The sequence below is a fragment of the Phasianus colchicus genome, chromosome 6 (genome assembly GCF_987193195.1).
Source record: "Phasianus colchicus chromosome 6, bPhaCol1.hap1.1, whole genome shotgun sequence".
Taxonomy (NCBI): Eukaryota; Metazoa; Chordata; class Aves; order Galliformes; family Phasianidae; genus Phasianus; species Phasianus colchicus.
In genome coordinates, this window is record NC_143441.1 from 43,933,324 (window position 1) to 43,951,691 (window position 18,368).

The window sequence follows — 18,368 nt, forward strand, 5'->3', positions numbered from 1 at the left end:
TGCTGATTCCCTCAAGCCCTGCACGCTGCCTACTGAGCTGAATCCTGCCCAGAGCTCAGCCCCTTTCTGAGCGCCTGTCTTTTCCCAATGTGTTGGTGCCTCACACTTTGTCTCCTCCTCAGCATTCATGAAGAACTGCAAGAGGCGAGACTGGTAGAATTTGATATTTATTTTCCACTTATTTGTGAGTATTTCCTTTTTATTTTCCACAGGTGTGCCAGTAATTACACCACTGCTGTACATCACTGCAGCAGCATAGCAGTGTTGCTCTGACACCTGCAGTTCATTATTTTCACAGGCTCACAACTGGGTGGTCATCATGGAAAATTGGATTCCATCAGCAGGGGTGGCTGTACTGTTCCATATAAAGTGTTTCTAAGGCAGCTGTTTCTGTGCTACTTGAGCATTAAATACAGTATGTGAGATTCCAGTAGCTCCTTGCAAGGCTGCTGGGCAGTCACCAGAGTTAAGGGTTGTAAACACGTAAAGACTTTAATTCAAATGATGCTCAAAAGCTTATAATGCAAATGGAAAACAAATGCTAGTAAATCCATGATGGTTTTTGATTCATGATCCCACTCTGCAGCCTGTTTAGTCTCCCTGCTTTTGATCCATAAGTCAAAACATATTTCAATAAATTCCAAAATTCTGTGTGAGCAGCTTCCTGCAGTTGGATATATCTGCCTGTTCTTTATGCAACCAGTAAAAAACGGTTCCCCTTTCTTGCCTTCCCTCTTTTCTGTTGATGATTTTATTCTATATTAGAAACATTATTTTAAATAATATGTTAAGTGATGTTATTGCTATTATTCCAAATTGATGTGTACGTGCTATAGTGAAAATAGCCTGAGTGACAATCACAGTATGTTAGAATATATTTTAAAGGCATTAAAGTGGTTGTTAGCTGAGCCATTATGGATGTTCAAGTTTTAAGAATTTATTGATTTAAATTATGTATGTTAATGTACCCATCAAACTTAGAAATGTAGATTGTAGCAAACTACTTATAATATATGAATGATAAGCATAAATAATAACTATGTCTGTAAATTAAATTACTTAATTATGCTGCAAAGATGCACTTTAATTTGGAACAGAAAATTACTTGAGATTGATTTCAGCAGTTAATAATTATTTTAGGGTAGCAGAGCTTTATGAGCCATAGTCTTAAGTCAAGCATCAAACTTTCTGACAGATTTTTCCCACTAACCTGGTTCACTGGGTACTGCTATGGCCTGATTGCAATGGATGTGACAAGCTGACAAAATAATGAGTAGAGATTTTTGTAAACCAAAATACAAAAGTGCTTTAAATCAAAGACATGACTGTTTTGATGGTGGAAACAACCATGAGTATGGGTGAAGGCTAAGCTAACAAAGGGGGCTTCTTGGCCCCAGAGACCAAGATAATCCTTGCTGAGGCTTGTGGATCCTTTGGGGATTGTGGTTTTGCTTCAACTTACCTGTCTAGTGCAATGGTGTTCATTGCATTTGTGAGCTTCGCCTTCGGAGTCACTGTGAACACGTGCTAAGAAAAGGCAAAATATTGCAATGATTCAGTTCAGCTGGGTGAGTGTATAGAAAGGTGTTACATAGGTACAGTGTGGGTATAGGGATTTTAGATCTCTAAATCACCTAAATTAAGATATCGGATATCTAAATTGTGAACAGGGGAAAGTGTGTATGTGTACAGAAAATATATATGATTTGATTCCATTTATATTTAAAACTTCCTCTGGTTGGTATTTTCCATATTCCCTTCTCACTTCAACATTTCAGCAGTATGTTGGAAAGTGGGTCTTGGAAACAAGAAAACTACATCTTGCCTTTGGTTCTTAAGAGTTTGATGATGTCACTGTTCTCCATGACCTTCAACTTCAAACATCAATGACAATCAGTACTTACCAGTAAATTGTCTTATCAAAAAATTTCTTACAAACTCATTAACTGTCAATTTAATCCAATAGATGTTAATGTGTTACCTTGACTCATTCTGATTTTCTAGTTTCCATCTGAAAAGCTTCAAAAATAATAATAATAATATTTTGGAATGAGTAAATATAATTTAGAATAAAAAGATGCTTACTGTGCCAGGATTAAGAAAAACTGTATTGCTCTCGTATGTAAACTCGAAGATAATATGTTCTTTTCCAAAGATTCACAGCTTTTCCACTGCACTATGCAGAGGATTCATTCCCATCACATACTCTACCACATCTCTTGTAACTCAGGCGTGGATATCCATTTGTTTTGGTTTTTTTTTCACTCTGAAATGGAACATCTCTCCAGAGACATTCACAAGCAAAACACTAAAAAGCCACACACTTATTGTTGTCAAAATGACAAATCCATATATTGGTCAGCTGAGCAGCCAGCAATAAGGACAAAGGCAGCCCATCCTCTGATTGATGAGGCTTACTGGGTACAGCTGTGCCAAAGGAGTGGTGGAAGTCACAGGAACCTGGAGTTGGTTTCTGTCTGGGGTTTGTGGAGATTTGTGTCATGTAACTAAGAGTTGACAAGCCCAAAGATTCCACTGGATCGCAAGGTGTTTGTTCTTTTCCAGATTCTCTGTGTAAAGATGGTAACCTCTTCACTTTCCCCAGTAATGCTCAGCCGAGCTGTAGTGCTCCCTTATTTCTGCTCTGCTTTGGAAATCTTCAGTCTCTAAATGAAGGCTACCTTGATCATTTGTCTGGGAAAATTAAACATAGATTTCTACTGTCATGTCAGCTGGACTTGGTTGACCTTCCACATCACCAATCTTATGCTATGCCAAAATATGTATTCTGTATTTTAAAAATTGACACATTCCATTGGTAACCTCTACTGGAGTCAAATAGACTACAACACTGTGCCAGTGCCTAAGCTCCCAGGCTCTGCATGAGTCTAATTTCAACATTTATCTACCTTCCTTATCTAAAGCAAGTGTCCTTGCAGCAGGGGCTGGTGCAGTGTACTGGTATTCTCAGGTGTAACTATAACAGAAAAGCTCATTGTACTGCTGTGCAAGTTGAAAGTGAGTTAACATTTGAGCCTAAATCCTTCTCTAAATACAACTCACCTCAAAGGGGAGATGGATGATGAGGATTTGGAAGAATTTCTTTATGAAGAGTCATTAATATACAGGGACAGCATGGGAAAAAAATCATTTCCCTATTTATCTGCTAGTTAAACTTTCCCATTTCAAATCACACATGATCTAGGACACGGTGAATGAAATGAATAGCCAGTAGACTTAAAACAGTATTCATTTATACAATATAGTTGTTTGGTAGAATATACTGCCACAAAACTTTCGGAGGCCAAAATAAAAATAGATTTTAAAAAGCTGTGGGATGAATTAGTGGGAAAAAGTGTCTTCCTTTCTCTTAAACAGTGTGATCTGTTACCATCTGTGAGTCAGAAAATTCCTATGCCACAGATTGCCAGAAGCTTGGAAGACATACCATACTTGGAAGAAAAGTATCATAACATGCTTCCTGTGTTATTCCCTGTTTCTTCAACATTTGCACTTGGCCAGTGGAGATGGGATGAAGCTGACCTATGTCTAAATATGATTATTTTCACGTAGACAGATTTCCAAAAAGACCAATGGAAACACATAACAGCTGGAGGTTTGTTTTTTTTTTTAAGACAGGATGTCGTGCATTGTGCAATCCTTATCTTTGTAAAATACAAAAAGAATACGAATTAGAGCTCAAGCAAGCATAAATGTCTGGCCTCTTAAGTCTTTGAAATTGTGACTAGGTAGTTTTCAGTTGTGTTTGTACAGCATGCATTCCTCTTGTAAGTAACAGTGTATTTGCCTAGTGAAGTTTCCTTGCTGAACAGCTGAAAGAATTGAGCAGGTAAACTGAACACCTAAGGAAACTCAAAAACACATCAGTGTGGAGTCTTTCTGCAATGCAAATGCCATACTCAAATCCCAACAACTTTAGTGAGAGAATTTCATTAAACTTGGTGCAAATGTTATTACATAGGATGAATTCATCTTTAAATGAAGTCCTTTAATGCTGCCCTCTAATGTGAAAAATAGTTGGATATCTAAAGCAACCTTAGTAATCTTTAATTTTCCAAGTGAATGTTACAATGGTGGTTTCACAGTCATTTTTTGCCTGTATTCTGCTTCTCTGGAATTAATCAGTCTGCCTTTGGCTCAACTGTGTGAGTATCATGTTACCATTACAAATAAATGCAGCAATCAACAAAAATCTTTTCCACCCAAATCATGTCAGCTCTGTGGGACAAAGAGTGTTTTCTTGGTCATTTCTTTTTTCAGTACAACAGAAATTGACTCCTGACTCCTTGTCAAATACGATTTTAGTTGAGGAAAGTTTATTAATTTTTTCTCCTAAGTCTTAAGGAACAGCATAAAAATTTTGCTCTACTGAGTGTAGTCATTATAATTTCAGTCTTTATGTAGCTCAGTGCAAGGGTTCATTATTCGAGTCTGCTCTTTAAAGATGATACAAATACCTGATGATGGACTGTGCTTTCTGCATGATTCTTGAAGAACATCCCTGTGTCTCTAAACAGCACACATTCTTCTGTCTCCAGGAAGACCCACATGGATTAAAACGTGTCCTGTAATGTCAAACCAGCTGCTGTTTTTTTTTTTTTTTTTCTCTCACAGAGAGAAAAAACACTGCAGTTTTGAGTTGGAGGCAGGTTATGAAACTGCCAGCGTGCAACAGCAGCTGTGGCTTAGGGTAGTTGAATGGTTTTGCGTGGTCACACGACAGGCACCATAAAAAAGAAATAGCAGTGAAACTATCAGCTGGTGAAGCAGAACTCCTGGCTAGGAGAAAAGGCCTCTTAAAAAAACCCTGTGGCTACCTTGTGTTAGAAAGCTAATAACGCATCCAAACTGCTCTACATTTGTTGTATTAAACCTATTCAGCAGCAACAGGTTTTCTAACCAGTGTAAGGGATTAATTTCCAACGAGGCTGTTATATTTCAAAATCTAAGAGCAAAAACAACTTGACATCTAGGGGAAAAAGCAACAAATATATTACAAAATTTAATGAATGCAATAGAAGTAAGGGTTCAACTAAAGGTGAAAAATAATCAAAATAGTCACGCTATAAATGTCAATGGGTACTGTGGGCTATTACAAGATTACTTTATTTCTGCTTTTATTAGGATAGCATCGCCAGTTTCAGTTGGGTTGCACCAGCGTAAAATGAAAGCAGAGCACTTAGGCCTCTTTAGCTTATAATAGGTTATAAATTATTTGGAGCTGAAATTCAGTTTAAAGGTACAGTGTCAAAAAGTTTAAAGTATATATATAAAAAAAAAAAGTAGATTTTTCTGTGTGCAAGTATCTGTAATTTATATGTAACTGTCAGTAACCTGTATGAAGACAAAAATCCAGATTTCTTTGCACTCAGAACGAAGCCCATCAATATCACTGAACAGTCCTACTCTAGAATGCCTCTCTAAGGCTGGTCTGTTTCCCTCATGACTGCCTAAAGCCAGCTTAACTCAGGACCATATTACACTCAACTACTGAGATTGGCAAACTGCATTTTGAGAAGAAAATGTTTCTGATTACAAATGGAAAATGTGTATACAGCACAAGTCCTGGAGTGCCTGAATTAACACCACCACAGAGGACAAGACTATTAAATCTGCATTCTGCTTGTTCCCATGTCATCCAAACATGGATCTGATGGAAAGCAGGATGCTCCAAGCTGTCCTTAGAATCACAAGGTTGGAAACAACCTATAAGATCATCTAGTCCAAATCTTATCAAATCCTTATCTTGCTGTGAGAGCTCAGGCGTGCCACTGTGAGCAGGTAGAGACAGACCACACACAGTAATTTTCTTTTAGTGCAGCTCAATTCACCCAGAGCATTTTACTGATTTACAAACTATTTTCTTCAACACTTGTTCAGAGAAACTTTTCCACCTTAAACGTACTGAACGGAGATTGAACACTTTGACCTCTCTGAAGTGTCCCATTAGCTGACATCAAACCATAGTAGTGTTGACTGTACAGAAGAAAACAATATGGATTCTGAAAGCAAACAGAGAGAAGAGTTTGTGTCTGGAGGCAAGGGGTGATCAATGCCTATAAATACAAGTATATGAAAATGGAAAAAATAAAGACCTGCTGGGAGAGATTTACTTTCCAAACCTTCTCACAGTTTTTAGAGGACAAACAAATTTTGCACAGAAGCATTTCCATTGGTTTTCATTGGCTTTAATTCAGTCTATGAAGTATATAAAAAAGTTTTTCAATGTGGACTGCTTCATTACTGGACATAGTCAGACACAGAGACTGCTTTACTACTGCCAATGCAGTGTCTGCTGGAGTAAAACCCCTGGCTCCCACTACCAGTGATCGATTGGAACACTTGAAACAGCCCAAACTGATCCCATTAATCAATATAATTTCATCACTTATATAGTGAGATTGTTACCAGCGGCTGCAGAACACAAAAAGGAAAACCTTGGTAAATCACAGCATTTGTAGGGAAAAAGCTGTGGAAAGCATGCAAGGAAGGAGTCAGCATTTGCTGACTTCTTAAACAATTTGCTGGTCATAGCTGATCTAAAGAAATAAAAAAGGAAAAAAAAGAAGTTTTTTTTAAAATGTGTGTAATCATTAGCCACTTCATGGTAAGCTTTTGCAAACTGCAATTGAGGGTGTGATTTCTATATTTGATATCATTGCCTTTGTTATGCTTTGGTGTGTTGATTCCTGATTTCCACCTGTGAAATCCCCTGGGATGTAACCATTGTTTTAAGTGAGCTTTGCTTCAGTTTTAACAACTGGAGGCACACAGTAAATGCTGCAAAGCACACTGCAATTTATGAAGCTCAGACAGTGACAACATATTTTTATTTCCCTTTGTAAAGAGGACTTTCCCTGGACAGCTGACCAACAAGAAGCTCCTGTCTGTGTTATACCTGGAATCAGCTCAAACACTTGCATGGTAAGACCATCACCTTAACAACAAACAACTGACCTGACTACAGGACAGCCTTGTTCAGGCCCAGACTCCCAAACTCCCCTTTTCCAGGAGAACAAATTGACCAATGGATAACACAGGTGTGTCTCCCCAGCAGGGGAAAAAAAGCCTGTTCACAAGGTCATTTATGACTTAGCACAGACCATCCAAGTAAAGTGCCTCTCCTGCATATTTGGGATAAAGAAATATTGTGGCACTCCTGGCAGATGAGCAATACCAGTCCATTTAAACCATCAGGTGGGAAATTATAACTTCACTCCCACCACAACATGTATCTGGTCTCACCGTGGCCACTGACTTTACAGCAGCCACTGGGGAAAACAAGTAAGAGGTCTCAAGATGGTTCAGCACAGTTTGCCTTCGAGAGGAAATTTAAAGCATCAATGGCTCACACTGTACAGCTACAAGGGGCTTCCTCTTGAGCCAAGGAGGAAGGGATTCAGTGGGTATTCCACACTCTCCATTATCCTCAAGCTAACAGCATCACTGAATGCACTGATGGATCAGTTAAGCGTTTGCAAAAACTCATGAATCTGGGTGTTGTTTGCAGTTGTATAGCAACATCTGGGATTTTTGTTTCTAATAACAGGCCTTGCAGTCATTAAATGTATAATGTCTTGTGTCCTCTCTTCTTTTCTCCCAGTAGTCACAATGTGCAGATCATCCCTATTGAAGACCTCAGAGTGTTTGAATCACAGGGTGGTGTAAGGGATGACCCCCAGGTGACTGCGAGCCCAGACAACACCCGAGGGACAATTAAGCACTGCCCTTAATTTAATTGATGTCTCGGCCACTCGTGGAAGAGTCCAGAACAATGCATGATCAAGTCATGGATAGAGACTTGGTGCCAGGGTGGATGGGGCTGTGAGCAACCTGGTCTAGTGGGAGGTGTCCCTGCATATAACAGTTGGGGTTGGAACTAGATGATATTAAAGGCCCCTTTCAATCCGAACAATCTAACCAAACTCACCATTGTAGCATCAAGAAGTAAGTCCTTCTCAACCGATTTCAATAAGGCACAGAGAGGCCAACCTCAGGAATTAAAGATTTTATATCAATATAGTTTCTAAAAAATTTAGGAATCGCTAAAGAGAAGTTAGCTGACTTTTATTTTCATGACTTCTCATGGGCAGCTGTAAATGGAAATACTTTCACAGTGACCTCACAGGCTCAGAAAATGCATGGACAAGCACTTGTCTATGAATAGAGTCCTGATAAACCCGATAGGAAATTCAGCCAGCAATGAAAATACAGCTCATTAGCTGTCTTCCTGTTCCAGCATCTTCGTAACTCTCCCTGGTTTGTGTGCCACTGATGGCCAAATTCTGCTCACTTCCTGACCACGTGAATTCTACAGATAGGCCGATTCCAACATTCTGAGTAATTCAATGAAACTTTAATATTTGCCTGCTTTATTCCAGCAAATTTCAACACGAAGAACAAATGTAAATATACTTTCCAACCCCTTCAGGGAAAAAAAAAAACCAAAAACATCTGCCTATAAAAAGAATAATTTTATGATTTAGCTATGTTCTGCTATACATATTCTAGCTGTTTCAGTATCTCCCCTTTGCTGTGGAAGCTGTGGTGCTCCTGTGACTTTCACATCTTAGCTAAATGACAGCTATGATTAATTAAAGCAAAATTGTATTTGCCAGGATGGTCATATTCAGTGCAATTAAAAATAAATATTCTGGTACAAAAGCAGAGTCATGCTATTCCTGTTCTCCCAATCTTGACAGCAAATATAGGCTGACAGATTAATAATAGCATTTTAAAACAGTTGTAAGAAATGAGCCATCTGATTCAAGATTTCTGTTCCTGTTAACTTATTTAGCTACTGAAAACTTAATTTTCCCATCTGTGAGATGACAAAATCCAATAAAAACACTATTAATATTTATGTTCTAAATAGAAAAAGCTTTCAAAGCATGTTCATAAAGTGGAAAATAAAAGCAGAACTTTGTCCAAAACTTTCTGGCATTTTGCATATTTAAAATATTTCAGCTTTGCTGCCAGGATTTGCTGGCTAATGATCTAGAGGTGATACTTTATAATAGTTACTAATATGAGCGGATAGCGATTTAGCTTTTATGTCACTTGAGAGTTAAGTTTCTATTATGTGAGTCAGTGCATTTTATCCACAGTTGATTCTGTGAAAAATATGTATTCCAAAATTGCCCAATGGTGAAATACATATATTTATTATTAAGACTGTTTTAAATTTTTCACAATAGCACTATTTTCCTCCTAACTAAAGATCATTCAGTAGAATGTGTTTGCATACATATGTACATACATCAAAACTGCCAAGAAAAATGCTGTGGATATGAAAACACTTAGGAATTAACAGTGGGCTTCTTTCATCTACAGCTTTTCATTTCTAATTAACTGCAATTTTGCTTGCTTCTAAGACTTAAGAAAAATCCAATACCTTATGTTAGCAATGTTAACTTCACAATCATCAGAAGTGGTTGATGGAAAATTAAGTACTGTTTTGCTTGAAACAATTTTACAAGTCCTTATTCATGCAATACTTTCCTTGCATTACAGCGTACCAATACTTAATACTTTTCTGATTCGTGGTCAGAAATGCTTACATTAATGTACATTTGAAAGGAAAAAAAGCAAAGCAACTACTGCTGAGATTCTCCTGCATGACAAATACATTTCTATAGAAACCCCACAATGAAGATGGAAAGTCGCTCTTTTTCATGCCCATTATAAAATCTATGGCTGACCGCAGCTCTCTGAACTATATCATATGTCACACTGTACTTCATGAGGCTCTGCATTGCAGCTCTTCTCTGAGAGTGATCAAGCACTGGAAGGGGCTGCACAGGGGATGGTGGGGTCACCATCCCTGGAGATGATACAGAAACATTTAGATGTTTTATTGAGGAGGATGGTTTAGTGGGAAATATTGGTGGTAGGTGGACAGTTGGACTGGATGATCTCAAAGGTTTTTTCCAACCTTGGTGATTCTTGATTCCATATTGTTTTTGAGGAGAAGGGAATGCATAAAAGAAGTTCAGTCTCAGAGTGGTATATTGTTGATTATATAAGGTATTCATCTCTTACTGCAGTGGCTTGGCACCACCATGTGGCCACTCCGAGTTTGTTCAATTTAAGGAACATTTTATATAGAAAAAAAAAAGGTTGCAATGAATTAATTAAAATTTACAAATTATTTCAGTCTATTTTAGAAGGCAAAGTACATTGCTTAAATGTACGTAAGTTCAGAATACATTATCTCTCCATTGTCATTTTCTTCCCCAAATCTCTGTTCTGTATAAACCGCATTTTCTTTCACAATCTTTAAATAAGAAGTTGGAAAGGCTACAAGAATTAAGAACATTTTCTGTGGGCAATTTTGTTCCAAACTTTACCAACAGTTTATAAAAAGTAGAACGTTACAAAAAACTCTCCTCTTTCTCCCTACAAGAGCTTTCAAAATGATTTACAGGATTAAACAGGTTAGTTTACATTGGAAATCCCAAAGGATTTAGAATTTCAGTAAATGTCCCAAGCACATCACCTCCAGTGTTTGTTTCAGTGTATGTATCAGGACAACTTGAGATTCCAGGTATTCATTTGCAAAGGTTCCATGATGAAATCAGCAGTAACGCATTGTGGACTGTAAATTTGTTTGCATGATCTTTTCAAGAGACAACAGAAAGCTTTACCAAGCATTAATGTGTAAAAGACCAGAGATAAAAGCTGCAATATATCCAGGTTACTTGCACAGAGGCAAAATTTTATGTTTGCCAGACAAAGGATTGCAATCATTTACTTCTGAATGCAATAATGAAAAACAGTAGTGTCATTTATAGGAATATATTTTAAGAATTTTTGGAAAATATACAAATCTAAAATTCTTTCAACACAGAAGTACAGATCATCCTTTTTTAGTACAATAAGCAAAATTTGATTCTGTCATTTTTAGGATAAAATACATATTTTCAACTAAAATAATGCATGGATTTTATTTAAATATATACAAATAATATACAAAATTATGCTACAAATATTTTAAAAGCAATCAAAAATCATAAATATTTTGTACCAAACTGTTTTCTGCTTCTAACAAGACCGCAACAGAATCAAATTTAGTTTTTCACATTCCTCAGGCTGAGGTAATGCCCATTTCTTCTTTATATAGTGAATGTCAATCTCTCCATGGTCGTTGGCCAGCACAATTCCTAACAATCCATTTGTTTTTTCTGGTTCTCCAAGTAGAGCCATGGTTATAACACTGAAATCAAAAAGGAGGAAGAAGAGGGTGGTATGGTTAATCGAGACAAGATGTTTTAGCAAGTTACTCATATTTATCTAAATGATTCCTGGTATCTTCTCATTATCATAGTGTAATATTCCTCCCTTCCTCAAGTCCCAGCATGTACTCTAGCCTTTCACCAGAAGCAATCACTTAATGTAAATGTAAGAGGAAATTTTTCCCCTGTTCACAGATTCCATCATCAGCTTCTAATCCTAACTTAAAATTATTTAAAGCTTGCAAAAATAAACTGGATACTTCTGGTGGTATTTTCTAAGCCACAGAGTAAAACTACTTAAAAAAATACATTTACTTCCCAAATTAGCAGCACTTTGCTATCTAGAGCTGGAAAAACAATAAGGAAAACTTTTAGTTAGAAGGATATTCACCAAAATAACTTAAGCATAAGGAAGAGAGATTCTTCCAGAAGTGTTCCCAGCAGGGAAGAAGGAGAATCCTCAAGACTGATCCATAATCAGTTCAATTTAGTTTTTCTGAATTACAATCCATAGGATACCTACGTATGCTGTGAGTGTAAACTCACTACAGGAATAGCACTGTGAGACTGCCCTGTTTTTAGTCTTGGTGAATGTATGCTAGCCAAAAATACTATTGTTTGTGACAATTAGCACAATATGTATCTTTATATTGAATAACTTCATGTATACAGGAATCTAAATTATTCTCCAATATATCTTGTGTATTTTTGGGGCTGATCCTGACTCAGAAAATTGTCTTTGTTCTCAAGCAGTCCACCGATTTCAGTGGATGTAACATCATCTTCCACATGCAAACAGCAATTTTTCCACATACAGAAAAACAGCTGTCCCAGTGATAACATTATTTCTGATTTTGATTTATACTAACATTACTTATTTGTCAGGCTGTATAAAATAACATGTAAATAAGTACAGACTAAAATTACACTAGATGTAGTTTCTCTTTCTAAATTTCACAAGTTTAAAAAATACAATTAGAAAAGCAAATTGTAATGAATATTTAATGTTAAGAAATCTCCACTCAACTTCTAAACAAAATGTAGATCATAAGAATATTAGTATTTTGGTAAAAGCATAGTACTGTATTGTACTTACTTCTCTGATGCAATAGTTTGCTTTGCCACAGGAAACAAATCATTTTCCAGAAGATCCCAGATGTAAATATTAGATGATGCATCAAGGACAAAAAACACAGCAGGTCTTGTTAAAGCCCACTGCAGGGCAATAACTGGCTGCCCATTTGTGCTGTCATTCCACTGCATGAGGGGATACTCTGATGTCATTTGGTGTAATCTAATGCTTCCATCTGAACAGCCAACCTATACCACAGTAAAAAAGAAGAAAACAAGCAGGTTAAAAATCACTTCAATTCCAGGCATATAAAATTAGCTATATGAATTGGGTGGCACATATCTATCATATTTCACTGTATAGACTATCCAGATTTTAACTTTTAATGTGACCTTGAGTTCAAAAGCAGCAAGTCTGCACTGAGTATACTAGAGTAATCAAATCCACTGATCTTGGGATGAAGCTCCAATTTCCCATTTAAAAAAGTTTTCAAACTATCAATTTCACTAATACTATGATCAGCACAACGTGACAGCAGTCTGACCCAGGTTGAGGTCTGTGCCTTGAGACCAATTCAGAAGGCTACTTAGTGACACAGGTAAACTGTAAAACCAGAAAACGTTTTCAGTAAAACAGACTGTGCTTAACAGCGTAATGATATTAAACTGATTCATAACAAACAGCAAAATCCAAAGGCAGGCAGATATCACTGATTCCAGACATTTTGTTATACTGTGGCTTTCATCACTTTAGGAAGACTCTTAGGATTTTCGAATCACAATTATTTTTAAAGATGACTCTGCAAATTGTACTCACAGTCAAAAGGATCCTTCAAATACAAACTCTAGATCAGCATCACTTCAAGTACATACACTTGTGAAAAAGGTCAAAACTTTCAGAGGTACATGAAAGCTCTGAGACTGCACACAGTGACACAAGATACACTGGTACACCGTAGCCAAATACGTTCATTTTATACCTCAAGCAATCCCAATGAAGTCATGTAAATCATAGCATATTTAGCAATATGCATTATTTAAGAGAGGATCAAGTACCAAGTATATGCAGGGATAAGTAGATAGAAAGTAGATATGGAGCTAGAGTCAATTTACACTGAATAAACTACCACAAGGGAGATGAGTAAAACACTGTGTGTCAATAGGAACTGCAGAATCAGGTTTGAAGACACCTGACCACATGCAGGATGCCATTTGTTGCCAGGCATACCCCAAGAGAAAGGGGTTGTCAGCAGGCCAGCTGCAAAGCCATGAAGTGGAAAATATAGCAAGGAATGCCCACAGATGCTCCACAGACATTTGTTTCACAGGTATCTTATTTCCAAAATGATTATATTACTGAAATACATACAAATAAGAGTGAAAAACAACTTAAGCATCATCACTGTGAAAGACCTGTTAGTAATGCTGAATTTCAGTAACATCAGAATAAGTTACAAAGCCAAAGGCATCCATCAGATTGACATTTGCTTCTGTGAGACCCAGATCCTCCATCCTGTACTTAAGCAAAGTTAGAACATCAGGACACAATGTCTGTTTGTCACCCTCCTTTGCAGTTGGAATTAGCTACATAAATCAATTAACACATCTAGTCAAATTTGCCACACTGAAAAATTATACATAATTATTTTATTATACATAATTTATTATACATAATTAAAAATAAACTTGAATTGAATAAAAATGTTTTCATACCAAAAAGAGTGACTTTCCAAACGGGAAGAAATCAATTGCATTGATGCTTATTGATCTCATCCTACTCTCCTGGGGTCTGAATAGCTTTGGAAGAACTTTTAAATCATGTCTTGTACCATGGCCTACCAGACCCTACAAAAACAAAACAAAGCAAAAATTATTCGCATTATCAATATTACAAGATAATGCTAGTAATTCAAAAGCTTACATTCATATATTTGCTTCACAAAACAGCTACCTTTAAAGGTTATTAATAGTTAGCAAAAGTAACCATATTTTGACAATATTTTCAAATTACAAATTTTATATACAGTCTTGTGATGAACATTCAAGTAAATGGGTTCACACCCAAAACCGAAATTGACAACAAAGTGAATGTTAGCATATTACTCACAACATTTGTTCCCACAATGAAATGATTTGGATCAGATGGCAGAAATTTAACTCTCAGTGTTTGAGGCATTCTCAGGCACACATCCTTTGGGAAAAGACTAGGAAAAAACAGAAAGGTAAAAGATGATAAGAATATAGTAAAAGTTTTCCCCTAAAGCTATGCATGAATATTACAGAAACTCTTGATCCAAAAGTGCATGGATAGCTCTAGGAAATCTAAGCATCAAAAAAACGTAAAAAATAATGTAAATATAGTGAAATATCCCTTATGTAGCAGTAATTCAACAAAGTGTAGGGAAAATTAGCATTATGAGATGCACATGTAAAATCCAAATGCCACCATTTTCTTACCTGTTATTCAATTCCATGGTAGAGCTATGTACTAACTTCACTTTCCCTCCAGGAATTAGGCCTAAAATTATATAAATGAATTACTTAAACCAATTCACGCACTCAAAATAAAACCAAAGCTATTAAATATAAGGATACTTTATAATAAATTTTTTTATTGTAGATGTAATTTCTAATATGTTAATATGTAAGAAGTTTACATAATTTACAACAATTTGTTTCCGAATTAAAATCTATATAGTTCTAACTTTGACTTGATCCCTCACAACTACTTACAGTAATGAGACAGTAAGAATGGTTACAAGAAGTTATTCATCCCATGTTACTACTGACCAAAATTCTTCAAACTCAAAAAGTTTTTGCAAATGAAAAGAAAATGAATGCCAGCAGAATTAAAGTTATGCTCAGCCCATCACCATAGCTTTAAAATGTACTCTTCTTCAGACAGAAACACCCAGCGTTAGCAACTTAACATAGCCAGGTAAGGCACAGAAAATTATAAAACAAAACTGATCAACAACTCTAGTTAGCAATTCTTTACTGCTTACACGTGCTTAAAACTAGAATTTTAATCACAGCCATTTTCAGACAGGTAAATATGCAAGTCCACATTTTTTCCAAGAGCAAAATATTTTTCTTTATTTGGTAACTCAGTAAGGACTTTTTCCTTTTGTTTTCCTCTTACAGAATCTCCTTCCTCACACTGAATTAAATACCTCACCAAAAAGAGAACTTTCACCATCATTTTTGAAATGGAGATACAGGTAACAACAGCAGCAATGTAACAAATTTGGTTGAAACTGAAGATAGACAAAGAATAGCACAAAATCACATATTTCTTCAAGAAAAGTTGTTGAGGACACACAAGTACTCTTTGTCATTACAAGAAATGTGCTTGTCTGTGGTGGCAATCAGCAGCACAGTATTAGCAGAAGAGATTCAGACAGCAGTGAAGCTAAGGCTCCTGATACCTGCCATACATCCCAAAATAGCAGAATAAATCTTTTTCTCAACAACGTTGCTTTCTCCTAGATTATTTGCTGTCATCACAGACCATTTTTCCTCCCCAGTAACTTCGCAATCTCAAAAGTTTTATATAGTACTTACCTAAATCGGTTTGTGAGCCAGCTAAATCCACTTTCTGTAATTCTACAACTACCTGTAAAGTCAATATTCAACGTTAAAAAATAAATATTTACCAGACCTTAAAGTTTTTTTAATGATTGTAATAACGTATGACATGCCTATTTAAGCATTCCTTTAAAGTCTAACCTTACAATGATTACAGGTAGACTCTCTACTCTCTGTCAAGGTTTGCAATGCTAAAAATAGTTTCACATGCCCACCAGAAATTCCCTAATGGAAGGCAGAAAATGGGAAATCTCTTCCTATACTTAGAATGATAGCTAGCACCATGTTGGTTTAACTGGGAACAAAAAAAACCCAGCAGGATAATCTTATCCAAAGATTTCTACATTTTGCCTCTTCAACATTTATTTCATATAAATTACAAACATGACTTCTCCCATACATTCAGTACACTCTCTAAACCACTGTGATTCAAACAAAATAATGTGCATGAATGACAGCCAAGGTCCACTGTTCAACTGTTAGAAATAATTGAACGTATTCCTATGAAGTAGAACCAGTTATTGCATGTTTTGTGATGTTCCTGTTAATAGTTTTGCCTAGCATTAGGGAGTCAGGTCAAACATTTTGAGGAGAATTCCAACAGAATGGCTAGCAATGCTCTGTTTTGCAGAGAGAAGATTCTCATTAGAAACACAAAATTTGCATTGCTTTTTTTTAAATATTATTCTGATGTTATATTCTACCTTTTCACTTACATATTACTCACCCACATATTAAGGATTCCATTTTCATCCATTGAAGCTATCTGAAATGGAGGGCCTGACATTTCTATGGAAGAACAGTAACAATTCATATCCATACAATCACCTTCATCCTACATGATATCAAAGGATTTTAAACATTTCCTGCATTAATGCATTCTCTGAAACTTTTCTATTCTTGTAATGGAATTAATAATGTCTCCTTTATCACACTGCCTGAGAATTTGGGAACATGAGGGTAAAAGCTTCTTTATGAAGGCTGGTCATTTAGGCAAAAGGTGCACGAAGAAGCACCAATTAGAGTCACACATTTTAAGAGCTGTCAGATAAGAACATGTTGCTCTAATGATACTGACTGGAATTTCTGGACATTAAAGAAGGATTAAAACTTCCCTAAAGGCAGTTTTTGAGTGATAACATTTGTTGTGGAAGAACAAAATATTGTCTTGAAAACGGACATTATTACAAGCAAGCACTCTCATCTGATGTGAAACTGCAATGAATGAACACAAGTCAGAACAGAAAATAAATGAGAACACTTTATGTAACTGATACTAAAAGAAACTTACGAGGCAGAATGCAATTTAAAAAAACCTAGAATTTGGCTAGGACATATTTATTTTACTAGATACCTAAAGACTCAAACGTACTGATTCTTTGCAGAGCAGTTTACATACCCTCCTGATGAAAGAGGCTGGCAAGACCATAATTCTGATCAGCATACAGAGGAGTTGAGACAGGTTCCACTGCTAGTATAGGAGAGGTGTGGTTGACTGAGTTTAGAATACCATCTGTAAATAAGAATAATTTAAAGTAAACACCACACTATTTTCAACAAAAACAATAAAACTGTAACCACTTTTTAGCTTATAGCAGAAAATGATTACAAAGATACGTCCAAATAATGAACTCCATAGTGAGCTGCTTTTAAAAAGTCTTTACAAGTTTCTTTTAGAAAGTAAAAATACAATACTGCAGTTTTCTAAATTAACAAAACACTGTTAGAAAAATCAATGTTTCATCATTCGTTTTCACTTCTAATTTTCCAAATTACTGTTGCAGCATTTATGTTGCTTTATCAAAAATTTAATTAAAATCTTCCATTTCAGAGCCACCAGGAAGAGAACTATGTTAATTTCAACCTTCATAAGCAACAGAGGAAAACATAAATCACTGCTTACAAAATAGGAAAGATAAAATTGAAAGAAAATGGCTTTCCCAAAGTATTATTTAATTGACAATAGTTATCCCTAAATAAACAGTTCACCATGTGTTTGACTACCAGCCCACTGTGCAATGCAAGTCCAAACGTCTTCATTCTACTAAAAGAAATCAAAAGTCTATCAGCAACCAATGCATGTCTACTTTAACATGGCTACTGCAATTAGATATGCCTGTGAACAAAATAAGTTTGGTGCATTTGTAGTATTTATAGTTCCTTCTCACAAGAAAAAGAGAAATAAATAGAGGGACTAATTTTGCATTCATTAACAAAAAATGGTTGTGTGTTATTTTTTATTCTATCTAGGGTACAACACAGTACAAAGTAAAATGGCACCAAATTACAAATGAGATTGAGATGAATCAAAGGTCAAAATGCTGCACGAAAGATCTGATTCACAGTTTCTCAACATACAACTACATGCATTGAATATTTCAGTAAAAGCATTGACTTGCTCCTCTTTTTAAATGTGCACAGAAAACAATGGTAAAAGGCAGGCATAAAGATTCA

At 36.0% G+C, this 18,368-nt stretch overlaps 1 protein-coding gene and 1 long non-coding RNA gene across 4 annotated transcripts in view; one reads left to right on the forward strand and one right to left on the reverse strand.

Annotated features, from left to right (window-relative positions):
- LOC149917578 (uncharacterized) lies at nucleotides 1-15,879 on the forward strand. The gene is made up of 3 exons (XR_016467896.1): nucleotides 1-184; nucleotides 6,869-6,945; nucleotides 15,471-15,879. It is a non-coding gene; the product is annotated as an uncharacterized LOC149917578 (long non-coding RNA).
- The window catches only part of DYNC2I1 (dynein 2 intermediate chain 1), a 25,989-nt gene continuing 16,786 nt past the window's right edge, over nucleotides 9,166-18,368 (reverse strand). For all 3 annotated transcript variants that reach the window (XM_090143133.1, XM_090143132.1, XM_031615973.2), the window contains 8 exons: nucleotides 17,314-17,427; nucleotides 16,642-16,703; nucleotides 15,891-15,942; nucleotides 14,784-14,844; nucleotides 14,434-14,530; nucleotides 14,040-14,171; nucleotides 12,352-12,575; nucleotides 9,166-11,236 (listed from right to left, as the gene is read on the reverse strand). In XM_090143133.1, the coding sequence (XP_089999259.1) occupies nucleotides 11,065-11,236; nucleotides 12,352-12,575; nucleotides 14,040-14,171; nucleotides 14,434-14,530; nucleotides 14,784-14,844; nucleotides 15,891-15,942; nucleotides 16,642-16,703; nucleotides 17,314-17,427 (914 nt within the window). In that variant the 3' untranslated portion in view covers nucleotides 9,166-11,064. The remainder of the gene's footprint in view (nucleotides 11,237-12,351; nucleotides 12,576-14,039; nucleotides 14,172-14,433; nucleotides 14,531-14,783; nucleotides 14,845-15,890; nucleotides 15,943-16,641; nucleotides 16,704-17,313; nucleotides 17,428-18,368) is intronic.